We start from the raw sequence: 22,905 nt of genomic DNA, 5'->3' as shown, positions 1-22,905 counted from the left end.
TTTGACGGAGAAAAGTGGAAGTGGACGATGCGGCGTCGGCGGTGGCGGCACGTTTGGCCCGTTCCTGAATTTCATGGCGTAATTCTCGCGGCCGGTTACATGCCAGTCACCATTTGTACGCAGCACGGTACACTGGAAATAAAGTATGACGCGTCGCCGCGACGTCATCTTATTACGAGTATAATCCGCGTGTTCTTGAAAACAGTTCGCCTGCTAACGTATCTCGAGACGGTCAGCGTGTGATAACAGCTCGCTCGCGTGACACTGACAGCACCTCAAAACGTATCATCGACGCAGATTTTAATTTCGTGGACTCTTCGAATAATTCTTCTTACCGTGAGATTTGTGACTTTGAAAAATTGTGACCTCGATTCGGGAAAATTATGGACGAGAGTTTTTGAAGAGATTAGTGAAAGTTTGATCTTGGTTGTGTAGCAATCTCTGTTCTTCTAGTCTGTGAATTCGCGATTATTTCTTTTTTCTTCGGAAAGTTTCGGTGATAGTGCTATATTATTGTGGAGGATTATAAAGTCTCCAAGTGTTGGATAAATTAAGGTGCAAGAGGCTCGAAGGCAGACAGGAAGCGAAGTGCGTAGACGCGGTCCACGCGGCTCTAGTCTCAACGGCATGTTGATTGGTAGTACGTAGCGATGAAATTTGTCTCTGGCTATTTTGGCGCTTATCGGGTTAGTGGGATTGCGCTGCGGTTATTGGCTTAAATATTATGACCGACTTGTACCTCTACTAGCCTCTCTATCACCGATCGATACTGAGGTGGAACAGAGAAACGTGGTTCCGTGCACGTGCCTCTGTGGGTGAAATGTAACGCGCTTTAAGAACACGTTAGAATTGCTCCAAATTGAGTCGGCGATCAAACGAGTACTCGCGAGGAAGATTTAGTCAATTGGCGGTGAAGTGACAATAGGGTATCGTGGAAAATGATATAAGTATCAAAGATTCAATTCTCAATTATTAGAGGCGAAGTATTTTTTTCGTGATGCTGTCAGTTGTTCATATTTCTCATATTTTCCAAGTTACAGTATTTAATACAGGACTCTGTAAATTAAAATATTCATTTGCTAGAAGGATCCTTAGGGAAAGATACCTATACGAGAAACAAGTCTTCTAATTTTTAATAGGGGATGAAATTTCAATAGATCAATCCTCGATTCTTAAATCTAAAACACCCACCATCAATTGCTCTCAATTTTCTCTAACTTCACCCATCTCTTAAAATTGAAACTCATAAATTCGGTTTCCAAATTTGTGAATCGAGCGAACCGAAGCAAGAACAAGGAACACAAATCGCTTGACCAGAAGGGAGTCGGTGGCTCCTGTCCGCAAGATTGCAACATCGGCTGCAACCTTTCCGATCTGCATAGTACTCATATCGAAAGGTAGTGCCAAGCTAGCCGACAGCAGAGTCGGAAAAAAGGCTCGATGGCAAAGATCCTCGGAGCCAATGAACCCGCCCTCTCTTTCTCTGCCTCTGGTCCATGTCAGCCACGAAGAAGAGGGAAGGGTATTCTTAGGAACGGCGTGCGCCGTTTTTCGGACTGTCGTCGATTTTCGTTCCTGGCCGGCCTTTAAGCCTAAGCCGCATGCGTCGCGGCGCCTCGCCAAGACGAAAATTCAAAGCTAACGCTATTACACCCTTCTAATAACGTTTCGAACCGCGAACGCTGCTGTTTAGCTTGATCGTGCCGCGCCATACTGTTTGTCCGATCTACACGATTTATCCCTCGGATTTTTACCGCGAAACGAACTACGAGAAGAGAACCACGTGGCTACAAGAGGATTTAAAAAAGCTCGAAATTAGTCTAAAAATCGATAACATCGTGGAGAGTACCGATTTCCCTCGGATAGGTACGATCATCGATAGATCTTCCTCGTGGATAAGTAGATATTACTCCTGCTGTGGTCTAGGAAGAAGTAGAAAGGGTTTAGAATCTATGAAAATTGTTCTAGAGTTCTTTTTTAATCTCTAAGGTGCCTGGATGTTCAAAGTGGAAAAAGAACAGTGCTCGGTCTTCTGATAGCTGTAGATAGTCATTGATAAAGGTTCAGTGTTACTGGTGATGTATCCTCAAAATCGTGGATCTTTCAGTTGATGTTACGAAAATATCTTGACGAATTACCGTGGTGATGTTACTTGGGTACATTTGGCCGAGTCACATGCCCGCATAAGGATTGCATCACGTGGAGTGAAGCGCTTCCGCTTTCCGCTGCCGGCACAGATAATTGATGGACAATAACAAAGGCCTCAATTTTATCGTGTTCTTTTTGGAAGCATCGAGGAAAATATTTTTTGAGATAAATTTGTTAAAAATAAGTTTATTCTCAAGGTTACAAAACAGATTTTATAATCATACATTTCTTTTATTATTCATTACCGAGAAATGTGTTAAGTGATCTTGTTGGGTATTTTAGCGAGAATCTAGGTTCGAAATATCATTCTATAGCAAAGGTTATCGAATAACTCAGACATTTTATGAAAGTGACTACAGCTGAATATATTATGTCGAGGATGATGTAGAGGGGAGTGTGCTTTTTAAATTTCTGTCGTGTCTCGATTACATTGCACCGGTCGGCCAATGATCGTACCTCGGGTTAGGCACCGTTCATTATTAGCACCGATGATGTCATCGCGCGAAAAGAAACGAGCGACCTGCACGAAACTTGACATTGACATCGCGAACCTTTCCTTTACTTTGAATTCGCTCTGATTTCTGTCTCAACTGTTACATCGAAAAATAAATTCGCGAAGCTTCTGATTAAAATTTTGATCACCGATACGAGACGTTAAAAATACTCCACTTAATGAAACTCTCAAATTCCATAAAAAATATTTCGTTTACATAATCCACCGTTGTCGCCAATTATGTTACTCAAGATCGAAATACTCCAATCACGCCTCCAATTCTCAGATATCGCAACTTATCTCAGCAGCTCACAGCGGTCCCCCTATCGCGTTTTTATTCATTGAATAATCGAAGTTGCGAGAGTTGAACGTTGACGTCATTGTTGTCCAATATGAAACACCACGAAAACACGATGCACTCGCGTGTACGTAATGCAAATGCAAACGAAAAGCCGTCTCGTTGCGACATTCCATCCGGCTCGGTCTACCTATAGCGGTGATGCTGTCATCTTTATGAAAACACTTGGCAGTGCGCTCGAACGTTCCTCTCGGCCACAATGAAACAAGGGAAAACAAGCAGATTAAATTCTTGGCGATCAATCATCGTCTGCCAGAAGCTTCCGACTCGATAAATAACAATTTCGATATCTCTGTCGATCTGATAGGTTCCTAAATCCGTTGCACCATCCGTCGATAGTTCCATAGGGAAGAAAAGCACGAAGAAAGTGTGGGATGATAGAAATAGACTTGACTAGCCGTGGCAAAAGAATAATTTTGATCCCAACAACTAAGTTCTCGAAACGCGCACACAGACATGGTTCGTCTACTTTTAGCCAAAGCGTCCTCCGCTCTGGCTGGAGCGACGCCAGCCACCGCCGAACCAGCGACACGCATTTCCGATTCTAAATTTGTCGCGGGTCTGCCTCGGACAATTCCTTAAGGCCGATCAATTCGCGTACTACTCGCCTCCTTTTTGTCCCTTCTTTCGCCTCGGCGACCTTTGCCCTAAACCCGCCACCATGACCGATCGCTGGCTGGCACGCGTTATTGGAGTTCGTACAGGAAATATGCTGAATTCTATTTTTACGCCCAGTGGCCGTGCAGAAGCACGCTGCCTAAGGGGCAAATCGTTTTTCCGTTAGTCAAGTAGTAACCAGATTTGCTGACGGTGACGTTAGTATTCCGTGATACTGTAAACACATTTAGTAAAAAGAGTAGGTCAAATTTGTTCATCTCGTGATCGCATTGGACACGTAAGTTGCTGGGGTTTTGAACTTTCTAAGCTGGAATCGTTTTAAAGAAGCCTTCATTTCGGTTTCCTGGGTATACGTAGCTCTGTGGGCGGTTTTAATGGACGTTTATCGAGGTCGAAGATCTTGAAGTATGCGAGGGGTAGCTTAAGGTCAAGTTTAGAATGAAGTTCTGACATTCTGGGGCACGGAAAGTTTTCTTTTGGTTATCATCTACTTCGAATCACTTTCGAATATTATTCCTCTCTCAAGAACTTGATAAATGACTACAGATAATTATCGATAATATTACTATAACTCCTCATAACAAATCTCTCTAATTTTTGAGACTAGAATAATTCTCGAACTGATTCGAGTACCTTCGTCACCCATTCAAAGCCCCGCGAAAGTGGCTTAAGCATGACCCTCGACCGCCAAAGAAACGCTCCTATCCCCTCGAGGTCGAATCAGTAGAATACGGTCGTTACAGGCTCGTCGACTCGCTGCAGAAGAAATCCCAGAAGGCGGACGAGGACTTGGAGGCGTTCGAAGACGCCGAACGTGAGATCGAGCAGCTGAGAAAACGACTGAACGAGGCGCGCGACCGCGCCTCAGCCGTCTACGTGTTCGGCCCCGACCAGGACGCGACCGAGGAGGAGCTGGACGAGCTACGCTCGAGCGTCGAGGAGGATCTCGACGCCGCGAAGAAGTTCTCAGGAAGCACTAAGGCGCGGTACCAAGCTAGCCAGCAGCTGGTCCCCAGCGATCTTGCCCAACACCTGACAGCCTTGGAGCTCTGCGCCGAGGCGACTGCGCAGGCAATGGAGGAGAAACAGAGAGAACAGAAACGTGCCAGGACCGTCAGGTCGGACTATCTGACCGACCTTGACGAGGTCCAGGCGTGGATCAGGCAGGCCGAGCTCAAGGTTCAGGACAGATCGATCGAGCCTGGACCTCTGAAGGAACAGCTCAGGCAGGTGCAAGACGAGCTGGGCACTATCACCGATAAGCTCGAACGACTAACGAGAAACGGCCGTACCATTGCGGAGAACACGAGAGACGAGACCGAGAAACAGCTGATCGACAGCACCATTCACAATGTCACCGAGCAGTTGAACCAAGTCAGAAATTGGTTGGACGAGAGGAAGCAAGTGGTGGCCGATACCATTGACGCTTGGCAGAGGTTCTTGGCTTTGTATGAAGCCGTAAAGACGTGGACTGAAGAGAAAAGACAGTTCCTTGTAGAGCCATTGAAGCTTAGCTCCCTCGTGCAGGCTAGGCAGAGGCTGCACGAGTATTCGGTAGGTGGAAGAAGCTGTTAGGTAGACTTCGGTGGTCTTTTTCGTTTCTTGGGTGGAGACAGGCAGATGAAGTTTCATTATTGGTTGGGATTTGTTTTTGGATCCTTTGATCCGTGGATGGGACTCATGTACATAGATAGTGGGAGGCATACAATAATGCCCACTTTGATGGCTACCCTTATTCCTACCACTTCCTACCGCTTTCTGTAAGTAAATTCTCGGAGAGGATCTACCTTGATAAGTGCCCAGATATGGTCCCAGGCTATAAACACTAGGAAAGCTCTTACTATTACAGTAAAAGCTTCGAACTTGGCCATGGCATCTATGACAAAAGATCCAGAAACAGATCTCAAACAGAGTCCTCTTCCTCAGTCTCAATCAAAGAAACGAAAATGCTCAGCACCTACTCCTTCGAATCTAGTATTAATCCGAGAACCCATTCCGCGTCGCATTGCAGACAGCCGTGAAAAGCTGCAAGCAGATAAACAAGAATCTCAGCGACATGGGCAAAGAACTCGAGAATATCGGTCAGGTTTGCAGTGTGGGCGATTTGCCCGAGAAATTGCTCGAGGCGGAGGAAGCCAAAGTACAGGTGGAGGGTCAACTGTTGGAAAGGGTTAGTGTCGATTCTTCGATCGAGTCGTTAGGGAAATGGCGTGCGTAAGGTGTACTAGGGATGCTTGTTCCTTTCAGAACGCTCTGCTGCAAGAGACGAGTGAAGAATGGGAGCAGTGCGAGAGGAAATTGAAGGAGGCTAGGACATGGATCGAGAAGGCGAAACAGAGCCTCGAGTCACCACAGAATAAGAAGAAACCATTGAGAGATCAGCATAGCATGCGTGAGAAAATGCTCAGCGACATCGCCATACAGAAAACGAAGATCAGTATATCCATGGAGAAGCTGCAGGTCCATTTCCGAGCTGGAATTGGTGGAGATAGTCGAATAGGCGAGACGGTGGATGAACTGCTAGCCGAGTTGGACAGCCTTCAAAGTAAAGTGAAAGAGCAGACCGCGTCATTGGAGGCTTGCTTGGCCCAGATTGATCAATATCAACAGGTTAGGGAACAGAAGATAGCAAGATCTTCTCCTTTCTTCCCTCAAAAATGGCTGTATTCTTCTGCGTCGCGATCACTGATCCATCTGAATGAAGAAAGTCCATTTGGAAGAATATTTATCGAGAAAAGTAGCTTTAATCTTTATGTCTTCTTCTGCTTCTTTTTTTTTATTTTTTAGATATGGAAAGGATCGGTGATCGTCGATGCAGGATCGAAAAGAATATGGCTGAGACTATTTATTTGTAATTCTAGGAGATACAGCAGTTGAGGCAGCAGATCATGCAGGTGGAGCAGCAGCTGAGGACGGTGCTCAGTCCGACATACCTCTCCAGCGACAAGGAGAAAGCTTTGCAGGAGCAACAGGTAGGTTCGCCTTGGTCCCACCCTCTCATCACCCTGCACAAGCGCGCGCTAAAGCAGCAAGTTGATTTTATTGCATCTTTTGCTCGATACCAACTGAAGACCACCACCAGGATATATATACCGCGATTGAATTTTCTTCCCTCCGTTAAAGAGGGTGTACAGTTATGGTCGGGGGTTGTTTTGTGAACGCGTATTGCACTCGGGAATAGTAAACTACAATGTCTGTCCTCCACTAACATTAACCAGTTCGAAGTGACTAACAATTAACCGTCGACCGAGCTAATTTCTATTACAAGGGCAAGTAAAAATTCTTTGGCTGTTTCGCTCCAAAGAGAGAATTTTTTATTAGAAATTGGGGTTGAAGTAGCCAATGGAATGCAATGTTCCCTTTAAGGAGAGAAAAAGAAATGGTTTACTTATTTCAATACTTCTTTAAGAAGTCGTGGCACTCGCAAAAGCGCCCAGGAATTGCTGCGCAGCCACAGAAATGCGCAACTTGGAGGGAACATTGAAAATAATGCACTAACTCTAAAAACTGCCCTACAATTGGAAACATTTTGATGATTCACTTCATATGTGACTTGTACTGAGAGACAGAGGTCGAAACAGTAGTTTCCTTCAATCATGGTTTAAGTCAAGGTGTTTCCATCAGTTTAAGTCCAAACCTAAGTCCCATGTATTCTACTCCCAACTTGAACCATCATTTATTTCTTTATAACATCTTCCATTAAGGCTTTCTAACTCACAATCCTTTACCAATCGCAAGCTTTCAGATTCACTATCCCAGCATCTTAATTCTAACCAAGGATAATTTAATCGATACCATAAGCTAATTAACCCTTCTTTCCTTTTTTTCTCTCTTCGTCTGTCTCTTTCTCTTTTCTCGCCTACATTAAACACAGTCGCGCTAAAACATATATATCACGCTTAAAAAATATAAAAAACGTCTAACTAAAAGGTAACTTTATACCTATTTAGTCGTGAATTAGTTTGAAATCGATCGTCTCTTTGCCCAGACAGCAAAGAAACGATAGCCCTCGCGTTATCATTTCCGCGAAGCATGTTATCATCGTGGTGGTACATCTGTTACTCGGTATTGGTTGGTATCATGCTCTAACTTATGGTTTTCACATGTTTCTTTTTCTCTATCTTTCTGACCATTACCGTGCCGAGATCAATCACGTCTACTCTCACGCACGTCTTGGTTTCAAGTCTGTCACTAGAATTAGTTCTATTATTTGTTACTTTCTTTCTTCCTGTACGTTTTACTTGTAACGACACCTGTACGTGTTCTTGTACCGTGAGGGGATTACTTGATTTTGCTTGTTTTCTTTTTGTGTAAGTCACGTGTTCGTTTTCTTCTCTCTCGGCGTCTGTCACTGTCTTTATCACTGTCTATTCTTTGCGTGTACACGAAAGACGAACACGACGGTTCCGTGGCTAAATCGTGACTATAGCGTCGCACTTTTCACAGAGAATAAGTACGTGGAGAACGTAGTAGCATCGCACAAAGTACGTAACGTAAGAACCAGCAACTGTCTCTTGCAAATATAAGTGTCTGTTCCACCATACACACACACACACATTGAAAAATTTCTCACGTATACACACGATCACCGTAGGCTTTCTCTGTATTACGAGATGTTGATCGTCACGAGTAGAGCTCACCTGCGCGACAAATGCGAGCGTTCGCGCTTTGGAACCGAGACCCAGTGGCGCGGTTCCACGGCGAACGCGGAAACGGAAGATACGCAAGAAAATCAAGTGACCTCCGGATACGCGCGTCGAGACTTGTGAGAGACGCAGCGAACACAAGTCCAGAACGCTCCGAGATACATCTGATCAGATACATTCTCTAATAGTCTCTCTCTATCGCGTCCGTTTGTTTTGCTCTTGTGTTCTCTATCTTTCTATCTTTCTATTTTTTTTTTTTTTTCAATTTTTCTTATTCCATCGCATCAGCCATTTGATTTACGATATTTTGTTTGCCGCATCCTTCTTCCCGCCGTCCCTTCAAACGATCCATTCACCTCCACGTTCACGTTTCCGTTTCGTCTCTCGATCACATTTTATCTTGCTTTTGGTCAACGTCGTCTTCTGGCGTCCTCGTTGGTTCACCCACCCTTTTGGTTCTTCACCCTTGGTTTCTTGGATCTCTGTCTCTCTTCCTGCCTCGATCGATGAACGAAAAAAATCTGTCGAAAAATGTCTGTTGGTTCGACGCTCGTCCCCTCTCGCTCGATCGGCGTGTTTCTTGTCGCGCGGACAGATCTGTCGCGAGAAAATCAAGGGGTTGCAAAGCAAGATCCAGGCGCGTACGGAGAGGTCGAAGATGCTCGCGCAACGCGGCACGCCCGACCTAGAGCCATTGGATCCATGACAGTAGTCCGGCTGGAAACGATCCTTGTCGTCGCAGCTGTTTAGCGCCGTTCGATTCCTCGCGTTTTCTTTCTTTTCGTTTCCCGTGCTGTTTGTGCGCGTTCCGTCTGGAACGAAGACAACTTCGGGTTTCGTGAGAATTTCTTTATTGAGAATCACTCGAGGACTCGCTTGAGATCTTGCAGAATCTGTGAAGAATTCTTGATGCTCTCTTTGGTACTTCCAGGGATTTGAAGTTCTTTGAGGTTTCTTGAAAGATTTTTTGAGCTTCGTTGAAGATTCTTGAAGTTTTTTAGATCTCTTAGAATTTTTGAAAATTTGAGAGCGAGAAATGTGATGGAATTTATTCGAATTTCTTTGCAGAAATTATGAGAACTTTTAGAAACTTCAGTGAACGTTCTTAAGATTGTTCAAGACTTCTTGAAAGTTCTTGAGACTTCCAAAGCTTCTGAGGCCTCTTCGAATACTTCAGAACTGCAAGCTCCCGAGAAACGACTCCGAGACAGCGGGTTGTCCTCGTTCCCCTGACGGAAACCGATCGTTTTTAATACCTCAGGATCTTTTTTAGCGAACTTTATACACGTGTACTGTACGACTATATTATTAAGCGAACTTTATCCTAATTGTACTCCGATGAGTCGACTTATAATGAGCAGATCATCTCCTGTACGCCTGAACTGCTATACTATCTACGAATTAAACGAGATGCAGAAATAAAGAGCCCTCTTTGTTGCAAAAGAGATTGAAACCGAAAGTACGCAAATTGGGAACGGTGTTCAGTTTTTTTTTTTCTCTTCACGCCACCGCTGATCATAACGTTAATCTAGCATACTCGCATATACTAAAACTCAAAAAGAATTAATCATCCCGAAACGAGCCCCTTGCCCCTTTGCCTACCGCATCCCCTACTCCTAGGTTAACGCTAATAGCCCCGAGCCCCTCCCCTCAAACGCCAAAAAGCAATCAACCAAACAAAAGAGACTCCCAGCAAAAACAATTGACGTATGTGTATTCCATTGTTGTGCCTTGGCTGTTCCTCCGTGGCGGATAAAGCAGAGCCTGCAGCAACGGATGGACGAATGGAGGCAGCGCGTCAAGATTCTGGTGGATCAGATATACGCGGTGGACCCGTACTATGTACAGGGCAACGAGTCCAGGCTCATCAATCAGGTCTCGTACGCGGACATCGCGGCTGGGCGTACCAGTCCAAGCTCGAGAGGCTCTAGCCCATTCAGAAACCCACGGGACGAGGCGGTACCCTCGCCCGCGCCTCTCGCGATTCAGATCTTGAGACCCACCGTCCAGAAACCGATCGAACGAGTCCTCGACAACCCTGCTTCCCAAGTCGCGCGGGCTGAGTCAGCTGTGAAAGAAGAACCGACGAGGGTCGCGGCTCCAAGCGAGCAGAAGGAGCCTGAAGCAAGAACACAAAGTCAGCACGTGTCCAAAGTGGACCAGATGGACGCTGCGTCGAAGCACAGGCCTCAGTCGAGGAGAGCTATGTCTATTAGGAAAGCTACAACAGAGGCTGTTAAAGAAGCAGCAGTTTTGGAGGCAGAGGATCTTCCAGAGAGTCCCAAGTTAACTGGACAGAGAAGAGAACCGCTGGCTCTGAGGAACACCCTAGCACCGAGGGAAGAGAAGAGAGGGAGGTCAGCTAGCCCTATCTGGATGCCTGGGTCCACGTCCTACGCAGATATCCTTCGAGGAAGCGCCAGTACGTCGAGGAGTCCTTCGGTGGAAGCCAGCAAGACTGCGCATTCGGTGAGCAGGGACTCTGTTAATGATCAATCACCTGTGGAGACGAGTCAGAAGGAGAAGATCGAGTTCGAGGTCCCACGAGTTGAAGTGGAGGAGGAGGAGGTACCTGTTCAGGTGACCCCTGTGGAGGAACCAGCTCAGCAGGAGGACTACCAACCACTTCCTGAAGTCAGCACGGTCAAACCTGTGGAAAAGGTTCAAGAGACGCAGCCTAATTGGGCTGACGAGGCTATGGCAGAGTATGATCTGTTGACGGAGAAGAACTACGAGACTGTACCCAGGTCTCAGCCAGTTTCAGAGGTCTACAACTACATTCATCCGCCTATGCCTGAGCTCGTGGGCTTCATTGGCTCCCAGATCGCCTACCCGGTGAGTTCCTACGTCTACATGCCAGCTGCGCGTCCTCAGCAGATGCCTCTACCCCATTACGCTGAAACTCAGATAGCCTTCCCTGCTGAACCATACGTTGCGCAGACTAGCTACCTTCCAGAGACAGAGATCTATCAGCAGAGTCAGATACAGAAGCCCCAGAGACAGCAACATCAGCAGAGGTTCAAGAATCCTGCGAGGAATCCTGCGATGACGCAGAACGTGGAGGAGAAGTGTGTTCCTAGCCAAGCAGCTTCTGTTATTGATTCACAGTCGATTGTTCAGACTCCAGCGGAGCCAGTGGAAGCTGTGGAGCCTGAGAAAGCAGTAGAACCTGAAGTAGAGCAGCCCGTAGTTGCACCAGCTGTGGAAGCTTCTGTAACTAAGCCAAAGAATGCAGTTGCTGAGAGTAAGACCTTCTCCTATGCTCAGATCTTGTCACAGGGTCTCAGCCCTCGACCAGCGACCACGAGTTCTCCTTCGACGACGCTAACTACCTTGCCAGTGAGACAGTTCAAGGAACGATCTCGTTCGCCTGCGAATTCGACGACATCATCGATGCACGAGGCCTCCCCAGTCCAGGAAAGACAGGTGAGAGAGTCCTCGGTGGTGAAACAAGAGACCAAGCAGGAGGAAGTTACGTGGGACGCTGCGAAGAAGCGAGAGACTAAGAAGACTAAGCAGGAAGCACCAAAGCCTAAGCCTCCTGAGAAGAAAGCTCGCAAAGGTCCTGAGCAGTCGAAAGAGAAAGCTCAGAAGGAGAAGGCTAGTGTGAAACAGGTTGTGGAAGTGAAGAAGGAAGTTTCTGTGGAAAGACAGGCCAGTCCTGGGAAGAGCAAGGAAGCTGAGGCTCCAAAGGAGAAGAAAAGTGTTGAAAAAGAGAAGCAAGTTGTTGTCCAGAAGGAAGAGCAGGTTGAGGTCCAGAAAGAAGAGCCAGCGGATGCTCAGAAAGGGAAGGAAGCTGAAGTTCCTCAAGCAAGTGGCCAGCAGGAGAAGAAACGAAAGCCAAAGAAGAAGAAAATTGAGAAATCGGTGGATGATGAGATCGAGAAGGCTTTGAAGGAGATCGAAGATATGGATAAACAGAGATCGAGACATCAGAGAGATAAATCGAAAGAGCAGCAGGTTAAGGGGAAAGATGCTGGCCCAGTGACGACGGAGAAACCTAAAGAAGAAAGCGAGAAGAAAAAGAGACAGGGTAAATCGAAAGCTGAATTAAAGGCTAAGGAGGAATTGTCAGTTGTAGAATCTGCGGTGACTCAGGCTGTACCGAAAGAGCAAGTTAAAGTGAAAGAGGATACGAAAGAAAGCAAAGTGGACAAAGACTCTGAAAAGAAGAAAGGTGACGCGAAGACTGCTAAAGATGTTAAAGAAAAAGAATCGAAGATTGACACTGAAAAGGTTGACTTGAAGAGATCAGAGTTAAAGATAGAATTAGCGAGCGATGGAACAGTGAAAGACTTTGACTCTAAAGAAGAAAAACCGCACAAGGAATCTGGGTCAAAAAAGAAGCAGAAAGCTAAAGATCAACCAAATGTGGCGAAGGATAGAGCAAATAAAGAGAATGCAAAAGCTATCAAACTAGAAAATAATTCAGAACAGACAAAGAAACCTATAGTCACTGATGATATAGTAAAAGTAGACATTCAAAAGGAACAGGATACAAAAATGGATACATCTAAAGTTGAAGAAACTGCACAAGTGAAGCAACTGGAGGATAAAAAGCTTCCCAATAAAAAATCTCAGATGGCTGAGACTAAACCTGATACCAAGGATAAAACAGAAATTAAAGAAGCTAAAGATGAGGTTGATACCAAGGTTGTAGAACCTGCACAATCTAAAGACCAAGATAAACCAGAAGCTGTGAAGGAAACAGCAAGGGAAACTGCTAAAGGAAAAGGTAAAAAGGCAAAGCAAACGAAGGAACAAGAACCTGCAAAAGATTTAGTACCGAAAACGCCAATTGAACCCAAAGCTGAAGATAAGAAACCAGAACAAATGATGAAAGAAGAAGCTGTAAAATCAGATAAGAAATCAAAAGCAACTAAAGAAGAAATGAAGGTGGAAGCTGATGTAAAAGAACCGAAAGATAATAAGCATAAAAAACTGACAGAAAAGATACCTGCAGTAAAAAATGATGAAGTAAAAGATAAACTAGAACCAAAAGCAGAATTGAAAGTAGACACTGAACAAAAATCAAAAGTGGAATCAAAATCATTGGACGAGTCATTAAAAACACCAGAGAAGGAAGAAATAAAAAATAAGCATGAAACGAAACAGGATGAAACTGTTGAGAAGAAATTAGATGACAATAAGGACTCTCAAAAGGAGTTAAAGAAAGATTCACCGAAGAAAGAGACGAAAAAAGATGGTGAACAAGAGAAAGGGAAAGGAAAAGGAGGAAAGAAATCAAAGAAAGAGTCCGAAGTTTCTCAAAAACCAACTGAGGCGAAACAAGTTACTGAGAAAGTGGAGAAGCCATTGATTGAAGAAAAACATGTTAATGGTGAAAAGGTTACTACTGAAGAGCTGACGAAAGAAATCTTACAAACTGAATTGCCAATGAAAGAAACTAAGTCAGAAAAGGAAGAGAGTTCGAAGATTCTGGAAAAGAAAGGACAGTCAGTGGAGAAAGATGAAGTACAAGAATCAGTGGTTGCAGCAGAAAAACCAGAAATTATTGAGATCACCAAAGTAACACTCGAAGAAGTAAAAGAACCAGAGAAAGTTGCTGTGGATGATAAAAAACCAATAGAACAATTACCTACCTCAAAGGAAGAAATCAATTTAATTCAGAGCGAAGAAAAGCCTCAAGAAAATATTGATACACCAGATAAAGCTGAAGTAAAAGAGGCAGCTAAAGAAGCTGTCCCTGAGCAGAAAGCTGCAGAAGCTGTCATTAAACCTGAACAAGCTGACGAAAAAAATAAGTCACCTAGTTCAGAATCATTGCCACAAATAGAAGTCAAAGTTACTGACAATAAAGAAAAGGAAAAAATCCCTGAAGTTCCTAAAGTTCCACAGCAGCCTGATAAAGAGGAAAAAGCAAAAGAAAATAAAAATGCAGAAGTTAAATTGAAGAACCAACCTCCAGAAACACCATCGAAGACGAAAAAACCAAATAAGCCAAAAGAAAGAGTTGTAACCGAGAAGATTGAGCCAACCTATATAGTAGAATCCAAAGAAGAACCTAAAACGAGTCAACCCAGTTCTCCAAAGGTAGACAAAAGGAAGAGAAAGAAGCAGGAGAATAAAGACAAAGATTCTACCGAGAAGCCAAAAGTTTCTCTAACAGAAGTTACTGAGCAGGAGTCTGAAACGCAGTCAAGTAAAGAAAAGACCACCGAAGAGATACAACCTGCAAAAGAATCTCCAAAACTTCCACTTTATTCAGAAGAACCAATAGCCACAGACAAAACTGCAGTTGCCAAGCCCAAAAGCGATGCAGTTCCAGAGAAACTTGAAGGATCTCAGTCTACTATACCTGATGAGCCAAAATCACCTGCGCCAAGCGCAGAACAGACATTAAAGAAAGAAGAAACTGGTCAGTTAAGCATTTCAGACTCAGATTCACCAGCTGAAGATGCTTCTACGCTGACAGGCAAAGCGTTAATCATCGAGAAGATGGTCACGTCTGTAACCACCACCACAAGTATCTCCGGATCGGTGGATTTGAAGCCACCTAACGTGAAGTCCGTGAAATCTGTAGAGATCTTAGAAAGCATCCCCTTACCCAAGGTCGTAGGCTCCAAACCCACTGAACTAATCACCCTGCGTCCCGAAACCGTAGAAGCTAGTCTAACAACCACATATGCTAGGGTATCGGATGATTCAGCTGTTGGTATTCCTCCAAAATTGTCCCTAGACGCGTTAGTCAAGTCCGAAAGGTCGAGCGATTCCGATTACGCGGTATATATTGACAGTCTCGTCGACGAAAGTCAGCCAGTTCTATTTGGTAGCGTTCAGGATAGGAGGAGAGGTCGTTCTGGGACACCTTTGTCACCTATGTCCATAGAAAGTCCGAAATTCGATGGTTTTGGTGTCTTAGCGAAGGAACAGGGAAGGGATCTAAAGATTTTACAAGATAAACCGAATGACATTAATGTTAAGACAGTAGAGGGAAAGGAGGTTACTAAAGAAGAAATTAAGGTTCAGCAGAAAGAAGGAGAAGGTAAAATTGAGGGTGTAAGTGCTGGGGATATGGTACAGGCTGAAGATTTAAGTAGTGTTGTGAAGGAAAGTGAGAGTAAGGGTGTTGAAGAAAAGAAGGAAAAGAGCAAGGTGGTTGAGAAGCCAGTTGAGAAGGAAGAAAAGAAGAAAGAGGAATCTAAAATTCAGGATAAAGCATCTGATGCTGAAAGCAGGCAGGAAACTCTTGTGAAGGTTGAGGATTCTACATCTAAAGTACAAGATGTAGCTGCTTGTTACTGTGATGACTTGGTTAAACCGTACTGGTTGAATTATCATTCTTATACTGAGGCAGAAAGCGATTTCTATCAAAGATTCAAGGTGATTTCCTTGGTACAAGAAAATGTACCTGTTTCTACATCTTCTAGAACAACGAGTATCGAGAGAATTGTTCAGGAGTCAGTGATGAAGAAGCCTGAAGAGAAAGAACAGGAAGAAGAAAAGCAAGTAATTTCTGAAGATGAACAAAGGAAGCTTGCTCTCATTACAGAGTCTGCGAAGTACCCTATAAGCACTTTCTCTGAATTAGAATCTCGGTGGGAAGAGTCTAAAGGTACAGATAAAAAGATAGTGTCTAGTTCTTCGGAAGAAAGTGAAACGACGAGTGTTGTTAAAGTTGAAGATACAGTCGAGAAGAAGATAGAAGTTCAAGAGCAGGTGCAACAACCTGTAGAACCAGAATCGTCAGAAAAGAGTAAGGATACAATCCAAGCAGTTGTTGAACAAACTTTAAAGGTTTCAGAACTTCCTGAAAAACTTATGACAGAAGTCATGACAATGAAAGAACCTGAAAAAATGAAAGAAACTAGTGCTAGTGATTCAAAACCAAAAGTAAGTGGCGAAGAAAATATACCTACAATCCAAGAGAAGAAAGAAACTGTTGAAGAGAAACCAAAAAGAGAAGTAAAAGAAGAGAAGCAGCCTCCTGTTTCGAAAAAACAGGAGAAAGCAGATAAAAAGGCGAAAGCCAAAGCAGAAAAACAGAAACAGTCTGAAACTCAAGGCAAACCAGAGGAAAATGTTATTGAGGAATTGAAGGTGGAAATCAAAGAAGAAAAACAGATTACAACTCAAGAAAAGGCAGAAGAAACTATCATCAAAGAATCTAAGATTGAATTGAAGGAAGAGAAGGAGCCAATAGCTCTGGAAAAGCACGAGGAAATAAGTGAGGAGAAACCAAAGCCAGAAGTGAAAGAAGAGAAACAGCCTGCAACTCCAAAGAAGCAAGAAAAAACTGATAAAAAATCAAAAACTAAAACCGAGAAACAGAAACACTCTGAGGTACAAGAGAAGAAAGAAGAAATAACTACTAAAGAGTTAAAGATAGAATTAAAAGAAGAAAAGCAACCTGCAGTCGATGAACAGAAAGAAGAAGTACAGTCTCCGACTCCCAAAAAGCAAGAAAAACTCGATAAGAAGTTAAAATCTAAAGCTGAGAAGCAGAAACAGTCTGATACTCAACAGAAACCAGAGGAAATAGTTACTACAGAATTAAAGACAGAGGTAAAAGACGAGAAGGAGGCTATTCAAGAGAAGAAAGAAGACATAATTGAAGAAAAACCACAGGTTGAGGCTAAAGAAGAAAAGCTACCTACATCTCAAAAGAAACAAGAAAAAGCTGATAAAAAAGCAAAAGCTAAAGCACAGAAGCAAAAACAGATCGAAGAAAAACAAAATGAACCTGACGATAAATCTGAAATAAAAATAGAAAAAAAAGAACCTGCAGTTCAAAAGAAAGAGGAACAGCCTGTTGATAAAAAGGAAGACCAACCTCAGACTGAAGAGAAACAAGAAAAGAAAGATGAAGAAACACCTAAAGCAGAAGTAGTAAAAGAAGAAAAACCTGCACTTGAGACGAAAGAAGAGAAAGTACCTGATAAAAAACATAAAGTGGAAACTGAGAAGGAGAAGCCTACAATTCAACAAAAATCTGAAAAAGGAACTAGTAAAAAATCAAAACCAAAACCTGAAAAAGGGAAACAGCCAGCGAGTGAAGAAAAAACGAAAGAGACTCAACAAGAACCTGTTACTGACATTCTAGAAGCACAGAAAGTTTCTGAAAAGAAGGAAGAGCCTACAGAAGAAGAAAAATTAAATGCGGATGATTCAGCGAAACCTCAAGTATCTCTTGTCACAGAGGAAATTCAACTAACTGAGAAGCTGGTAAATGGTAAAATACCAGAACTTGCAAGTGATGAGAAGGTATCTAAAGATGGAAACGTGAGTGAACCTCAATCTCCAATCAAAGAAGAAAACACTAAGCCAGTAGAGAAGACCAAATCCAAAGAAGATAAGAAAGCTCCAGCAAAATCTGGAAAGCAAAAACAATCGACAAAGGAGAAATCTGAAACTAAACCTAAACCTACTACTGTAGAGAAGGAATTGAAGAAGCAGGAGGATAAAGAGGAGGTGATCCCGTCTGAAACTAAAAAGAAACGTGATGGGAAAGTGAAGAAAGGAAGTGAACCTGTGGTACCTCCATCACCTCAACCTGCTAATACTACTAGTATCCAAACTTTAAAATTGGAAGGTAATAAGGAATCTGAAGTTGAGACTCTTGTACAAGAACCCAAAAAGGGAGAAATTCTATCACAAGTAACAGATATGCCCAGAGAAGATGTTCAATCTCCATCGTGCGCTAAATCGTGGGCTTCCATTGTCAGTATGAAAGGAACTACTGAAGAGACTATACAGGCCGCTACAGCATCTGCTGCACCTCAAGAACTACCAACTGAACTTCCAAAAGTTGAACAAGAACAGGTACAAGTGACTGAGCAGCCTCAAAGTCAACTAGTGCAGCAGAAATCAACGAAGCAGCAAAAGAAGAAAGATAGAAAGCAAGAAAAAGCTACTACTGAAACGAAAATTCTTCCTATCGAAACTGAAACTGAAAAAGAGAAGACTGTCTCAGAGAAAGTTGAAGAAATACCAGAAGTGACTGCTAAAGAATGTAAAATTTCTTATGCCAAAATAGCAGCTTCTAATAAAAGAACATCTCCATTGCCTTCTGAAGAAGATGTAGTACTATTAAAGCCTGTTCCCCTCAAGTTTGACCAAAACTTAGATAAACAGCCTGAAGACAAGGAAGTTGCACTCCCAGAAATGATATCAGACGTACAAGAAAGCAACAACATAACAATTGTAAACGAAACTAAAGAAGAAATTAAGCCGGAAGAAATTACAAGTAGTATCTCTGTTGAAACTTCAGCTGAACAGGATATTCTTAAAGTGGAGTCACCCTCGTGGGTTGAAGAAATAGAAAAAGAAGTTGAGGAAGAAATTGCTACAAAAACTTCCACTCTGAACGCAATAGAAGTTGAACCCCCGCAAAAACCGAAGGATTCATGGGCTGCCATAGTCGGTAAACATATTGACGTAGCAGAACCAGCTCTAACATCTACTACTGAGCAACCTATGATTAAAAAAGAGCAAACCTCTGAACAGCGCCCATTACCTCAAGTGCAGATATTTGTCGAAGAAGCCCCAGAACCGGTACCGATCGAAGAAGTAGTTAAAATTGACGACCAAGGCTTCATGGAGTTTGTGAATCGACGAGAATTGCGGTCTAGGCGATCTAGATCGCGGTCTCGAAGTGCTCGAAGAGATGAGATTCCGAGTGAAGGGCAGAAGAGTGAAAGTTCTCAAAAACAAGAGTCGAAAAAGAAAGGAAAAGAAGAAAAAACCAGGAAGAAGAGTAAAAATAGAGAAGAGAAAGATGACCAAGAAAAAATTAAGGACAAGTCTCAGAAGAATAAGCCAAAGGCAACTGAGGTTGAAGAAAAAGAAGTGAAGAAAATGGATGAAGACAAGACGGAGAAAATTACTGAGGAAAAAACACAAAAACAGCCAGAAAAGAAAGATTCTTCGAAGAATAAAAATAAGTCAAATGCAAAGGATGCTACTACAGTGCAAGAAATTAGCAAGGATGCACAAGTTCCTGCTGAAAAAATTGAAGCAGGTGAAGAAAAGTTAAAACCAAAAGAAGTCGAAGAAAAGCAACAGAGTGCAAAACCTGAGACTCCACAAGTAGATGAAGCAAGTAAATCAGACAAAAAAGCTCCGCAAGAAGTAAAGGAACAGTCTACTAGTGGGTCTAAGAGAAATAAAAAATCTAAAAGAGGAAAATCTACAGAACAAAGTGAAACCAAGGAATCAGTAACAGAGGTAGATGCAGTTCAGACACCTGTAGACAAAATAGAATCTACAAAAGAAGAAAATCCAAACCCAGAAGATAAAATAGACATGAAGGATACAAAAGAGACAGAAGTTAAAGAAGTTAAAGAAGAAATACAAACTATTACAAAATCTGAGGATCAAACTAAGCTTGTACCTACTTTAAAAACTGAACTGGAAAAACCAAAAGGTCCTGAAAAACGTAAAGGGAAATCCAAAAATAAAAATGTAGAAAAGGTGCGGGAAGATACTCCTGAAGTACCAGCTGAAACGAAAGATGTGTCTGAATCGAAAGATAAAGAAAAGGTATCAGCAGAAGAAATGAAAGAAGAAGTAAAAGAAGAAATAGAAGATAAGAAACCATGTGAGACAAATGAATCAAAGGCGGATACCACTGACGAAAAAAAGAAGACATTAGTGGTTGAAAAAGAAGAAATGAAGAAACCTACAGAAATACCAACTGCATCCCCACAGGCACCTGTTGAAGAAAAGACTGCAGAAAATAAAGTAGTAGACAAAGAAGAACATCAAGCAGAAGAGAAACCTAAGTTGTCAAAGAAAGAAAAGAAGAAACAGAAGAAGAAAGAAAAGTCAGCTTCACGTGGAGTTAGTGAAGAAAAACAGAAAGATGGAAAACCAGAATTCGTTCCTCAAGAGAGTATTCCAGCTGATGAAGATACGAAAGATGAAGATAAAGAGGAGGAAATAGACCAAAAGTGTACGAAACCAAAAGAAGGAAAGCCTGCGAAGCCAGAAGAACAAATCCCTGATAAACCGAGAGAAGAAAAGCTTTTGAAGCTAAAAGAAGAAAAGCCTGCAAAGCTAAAAGAAGAAAAACCAGCGAAACCAAGAGAAGAAAGACCTAAAGATACTTCTAAACAGGGTACTTCAGCAGATCTAACAACTGACAAAAGTAAAGTAGAATCAAAGACAGAAGATAAAAAAATTAATGAAGCTAAAGAAATAAAAGTGGAACCCTCTCAAATTGTCACTGAAGAAATAAAATTGGCACCTGAATGTGTACTTAAGGCAACTCCAAAGGAAGAAATAAAGTCACTTCCTAAGGATGTAGAGTCGCCAAAATTAAATGAAGAGAAGGCAGAAGTGTTCAAACCAGCTGAAGAAAAAATAGAAACTCTGGAACTAGGTAAATCAGAAGCACCGAAACCAACTGAAATAAAGCAGAAACCACTTAAGTCAGTAGAAGAAAAGGTAGAACCACCAAAAGCAGCTACAGAGAAAGTACAACCAGCAAAATCAGCTGAAGAAGAAGTAGATCCACCGAAAACAATTGAAGATAAAGCAGAGCAACCTAAAGAAGCGTCTGTATCAAAGGAAAAGTCGACACGCAAGAATAAACAGGCAAAGAAAGCTAAACAAGAAAAGCAGGAAGCACCACAGTCTCCAGTTGCCAGCACAGAAAGTCCAGAAGTGAAACAGGAAGTCGAGCTTCAAGTATCAAGCACAGATTCTCCAACAAAGCCTGTACAAGATGCTCCTAAAGAAGCAGTTCAACAAAAGGAAGCTACAAAATCATCTGGAGATGAACCAAAAGAAGCTATAGTGTCACAACAATTACAGACTGAACAGAAACAAGTACCTAATCCTAAAGAAGAAAAGAAAGACACTCTGACAGACCTGAAGATAATCGATGATACAAAAGAAATCGAAGAAATTCCTAAATCTGTAATTAAGGAAGAAAAACCTAAAAAAGAAGAAAAGCCTGTGATCCAACAAATTGCAACAGAAGCTAAAAAAGACATAACTCTTGTGCTTGAAATCAAGCCATTAGTTTCCTCAGAGAAAATAATGGAAAAAGTTATCAGTAAGATTGAAAAAACTCCAAGCCCTTCATCTCCCATAATACTTGAAGAAAAAGTAATTCCCATAAAAGAAGAAATACTGAAGAAGGAGGGAGACAAAATAGAAGTAGAAGAAATCGAGATAGTTCCAGCACCAGTCATACAAGAACTTGAAAGTTTAATAGAAGACACACCCGACGACAAAATACCTGAAGTAACCAAACCAATAGACCTCCTAGAAGAAGAAATCGGTGAGACACCGATAATACTAGACTCTATCGAGTCTCAGTTAGAAACAGAAGAAGAATTCGAGAGATGTATATCGACTGAGCCCGAAATCGAGACAGTCGACATCGTAATTGAGCCTCCAAAACCAAAAGTTCAATTCTACATAGCTGACGAGATCTTGGTTCTAAGTCCCGAAAAGAAGAAACCTACTCAGACACCTCTAATATTAAAAACCTTCTCAGAAGTCAACAAATCAAAATTCCTTTCCCTTGATACTGGCTTCTGGCCTGACAAACACCCCTATCACGAAGCTGAACGCTATCTCTTCGAGAACTTGGCTAACTACACAAAAGAAAGACCTGACGACGTGAATCGCGATGGCAACGATCGAGACGATTTCGACGGTGATCGGGACGGGGGTTTAAACGATCGAGGAGGGAACCGCGGTCCCTTGAACTCGTTCTTCATGGGTGGTCCCCACACGGAGCGTCTGATCGCTGACCTCCCCGGGGGTATAGGTAGCTGGAGCGATTACAGTACTTATTTGTCGAGCGAAAACGAGCAGAGAACGGATCAAGAAACGATCGAAACTCCGATACCAGACCTCACCCTTCCTATCGACGAGCTTCCTTCCCAAGGATCCCCTGTCCACTTCCAGGACAATCGATCCGACTCGAAACGTGAGGAGTCGTCGGAGCCTCTTCGTTCTTCAGTAGCTGGAGAGACGAAATTGCAGTCGTTGCCAGTGGAATTCGCTTCGAGCGAGGAAATTTCGTATTCGGACCAGGTCGTTTGTTCGATCGATCGGTCCTCCGATCGTTCGCCTCTTGATGCCAACCCTCTGATCCGTGAACGATCAGATTCCATTCCTTCCGCTCCACTCGACTCATCCTCGACACCTAGTAATCCCAGCCACCATCCAGACTCCAAGGAACATTTAGGTAGAGAAGGGGGATCGATGCAGCGGCGGACTCCGAATGTGGAGACGGAGAGAGAGACGGGGGTGGCTGAAGATGAGGCTGAAAAGAGGATACGAGGGATCAAGGTGCGATCACGTCACGACCAGCGCTCGATCGTGGCCCTATCGAGCTCGAACGAGCTCGCTGGCCAGCTCTGTTGTGCCAATTTGCGTGTATGTGTATCTGCGCGCCCGTTCACGCGGGCGTGCATGCGTGTGCGTGTGCGCGAGTGTGCAATCTTGGCATAGCGTTTTTCTGTATAAGTATTGTGTTTTCTTGTGCCCTCGTTTTCTGTCGAGTTTCTTTTTCTCTCTTTTGTTTGACAGTTGATCATCTCTCACCCCTTCTGTCGACCTCTGTACTTCGAGCGTATCTCTTCTATTCGCTGATGACACTTTGCACTCTCACCTCGCTGTTAATAGCTACCGCTTCAGTTCATCCCGCTGCGTATCGCTAC

At 43.1% G+C, this 22,905-nt stretch overlaps 1 protein-coding gene across 1 annotated transcript in view; it reads left to right on the top strand.

Annotated features, from left to right (window-relative positions):
* Msp300 (Muscle-specific protein 300 kDa) overlaps positions 1-22,905 on the top strand; it is a 91,618-nt gene that overhangs the window by 40,638 nt on the left and 28,075 nt on the right. The window contains 5 exon segments of the mRNA XM_076389959.1: positions 4,361-5,171; positions 5,629-5,787; positions 5,865-6,227; positions 6,479-6,589; positions 10,025-22,621. Of these exon segments, the coding sequence (XP_076246074.1) occupies positions 4,361-5,171; positions 5,629-5,787; positions 5,865-6,227; positions 6,479-6,589; positions 10,025-22,621 (14,041 nt within the window).

This window comes from Calliopsis andreniformis, chromosome 12 (genome assembly GCF_051401765.1).
Source record: "Calliopsis andreniformis isolate RMS-2024a chromosome 12, iyCalAndr_principal, whole genome shotgun sequence".
Classification (NCBI taxonomy): Eukaryota; Metazoa; Arthropoda; class Insecta; order Hymenoptera; family Andrenidae; genus Calliopsis; species Calliopsis andreniformis.
The sequence above is the reverse complement of the archived record's forward strand: the minus strand, read 5'-3'. Positions and strand labels throughout refer to the sequence as shown.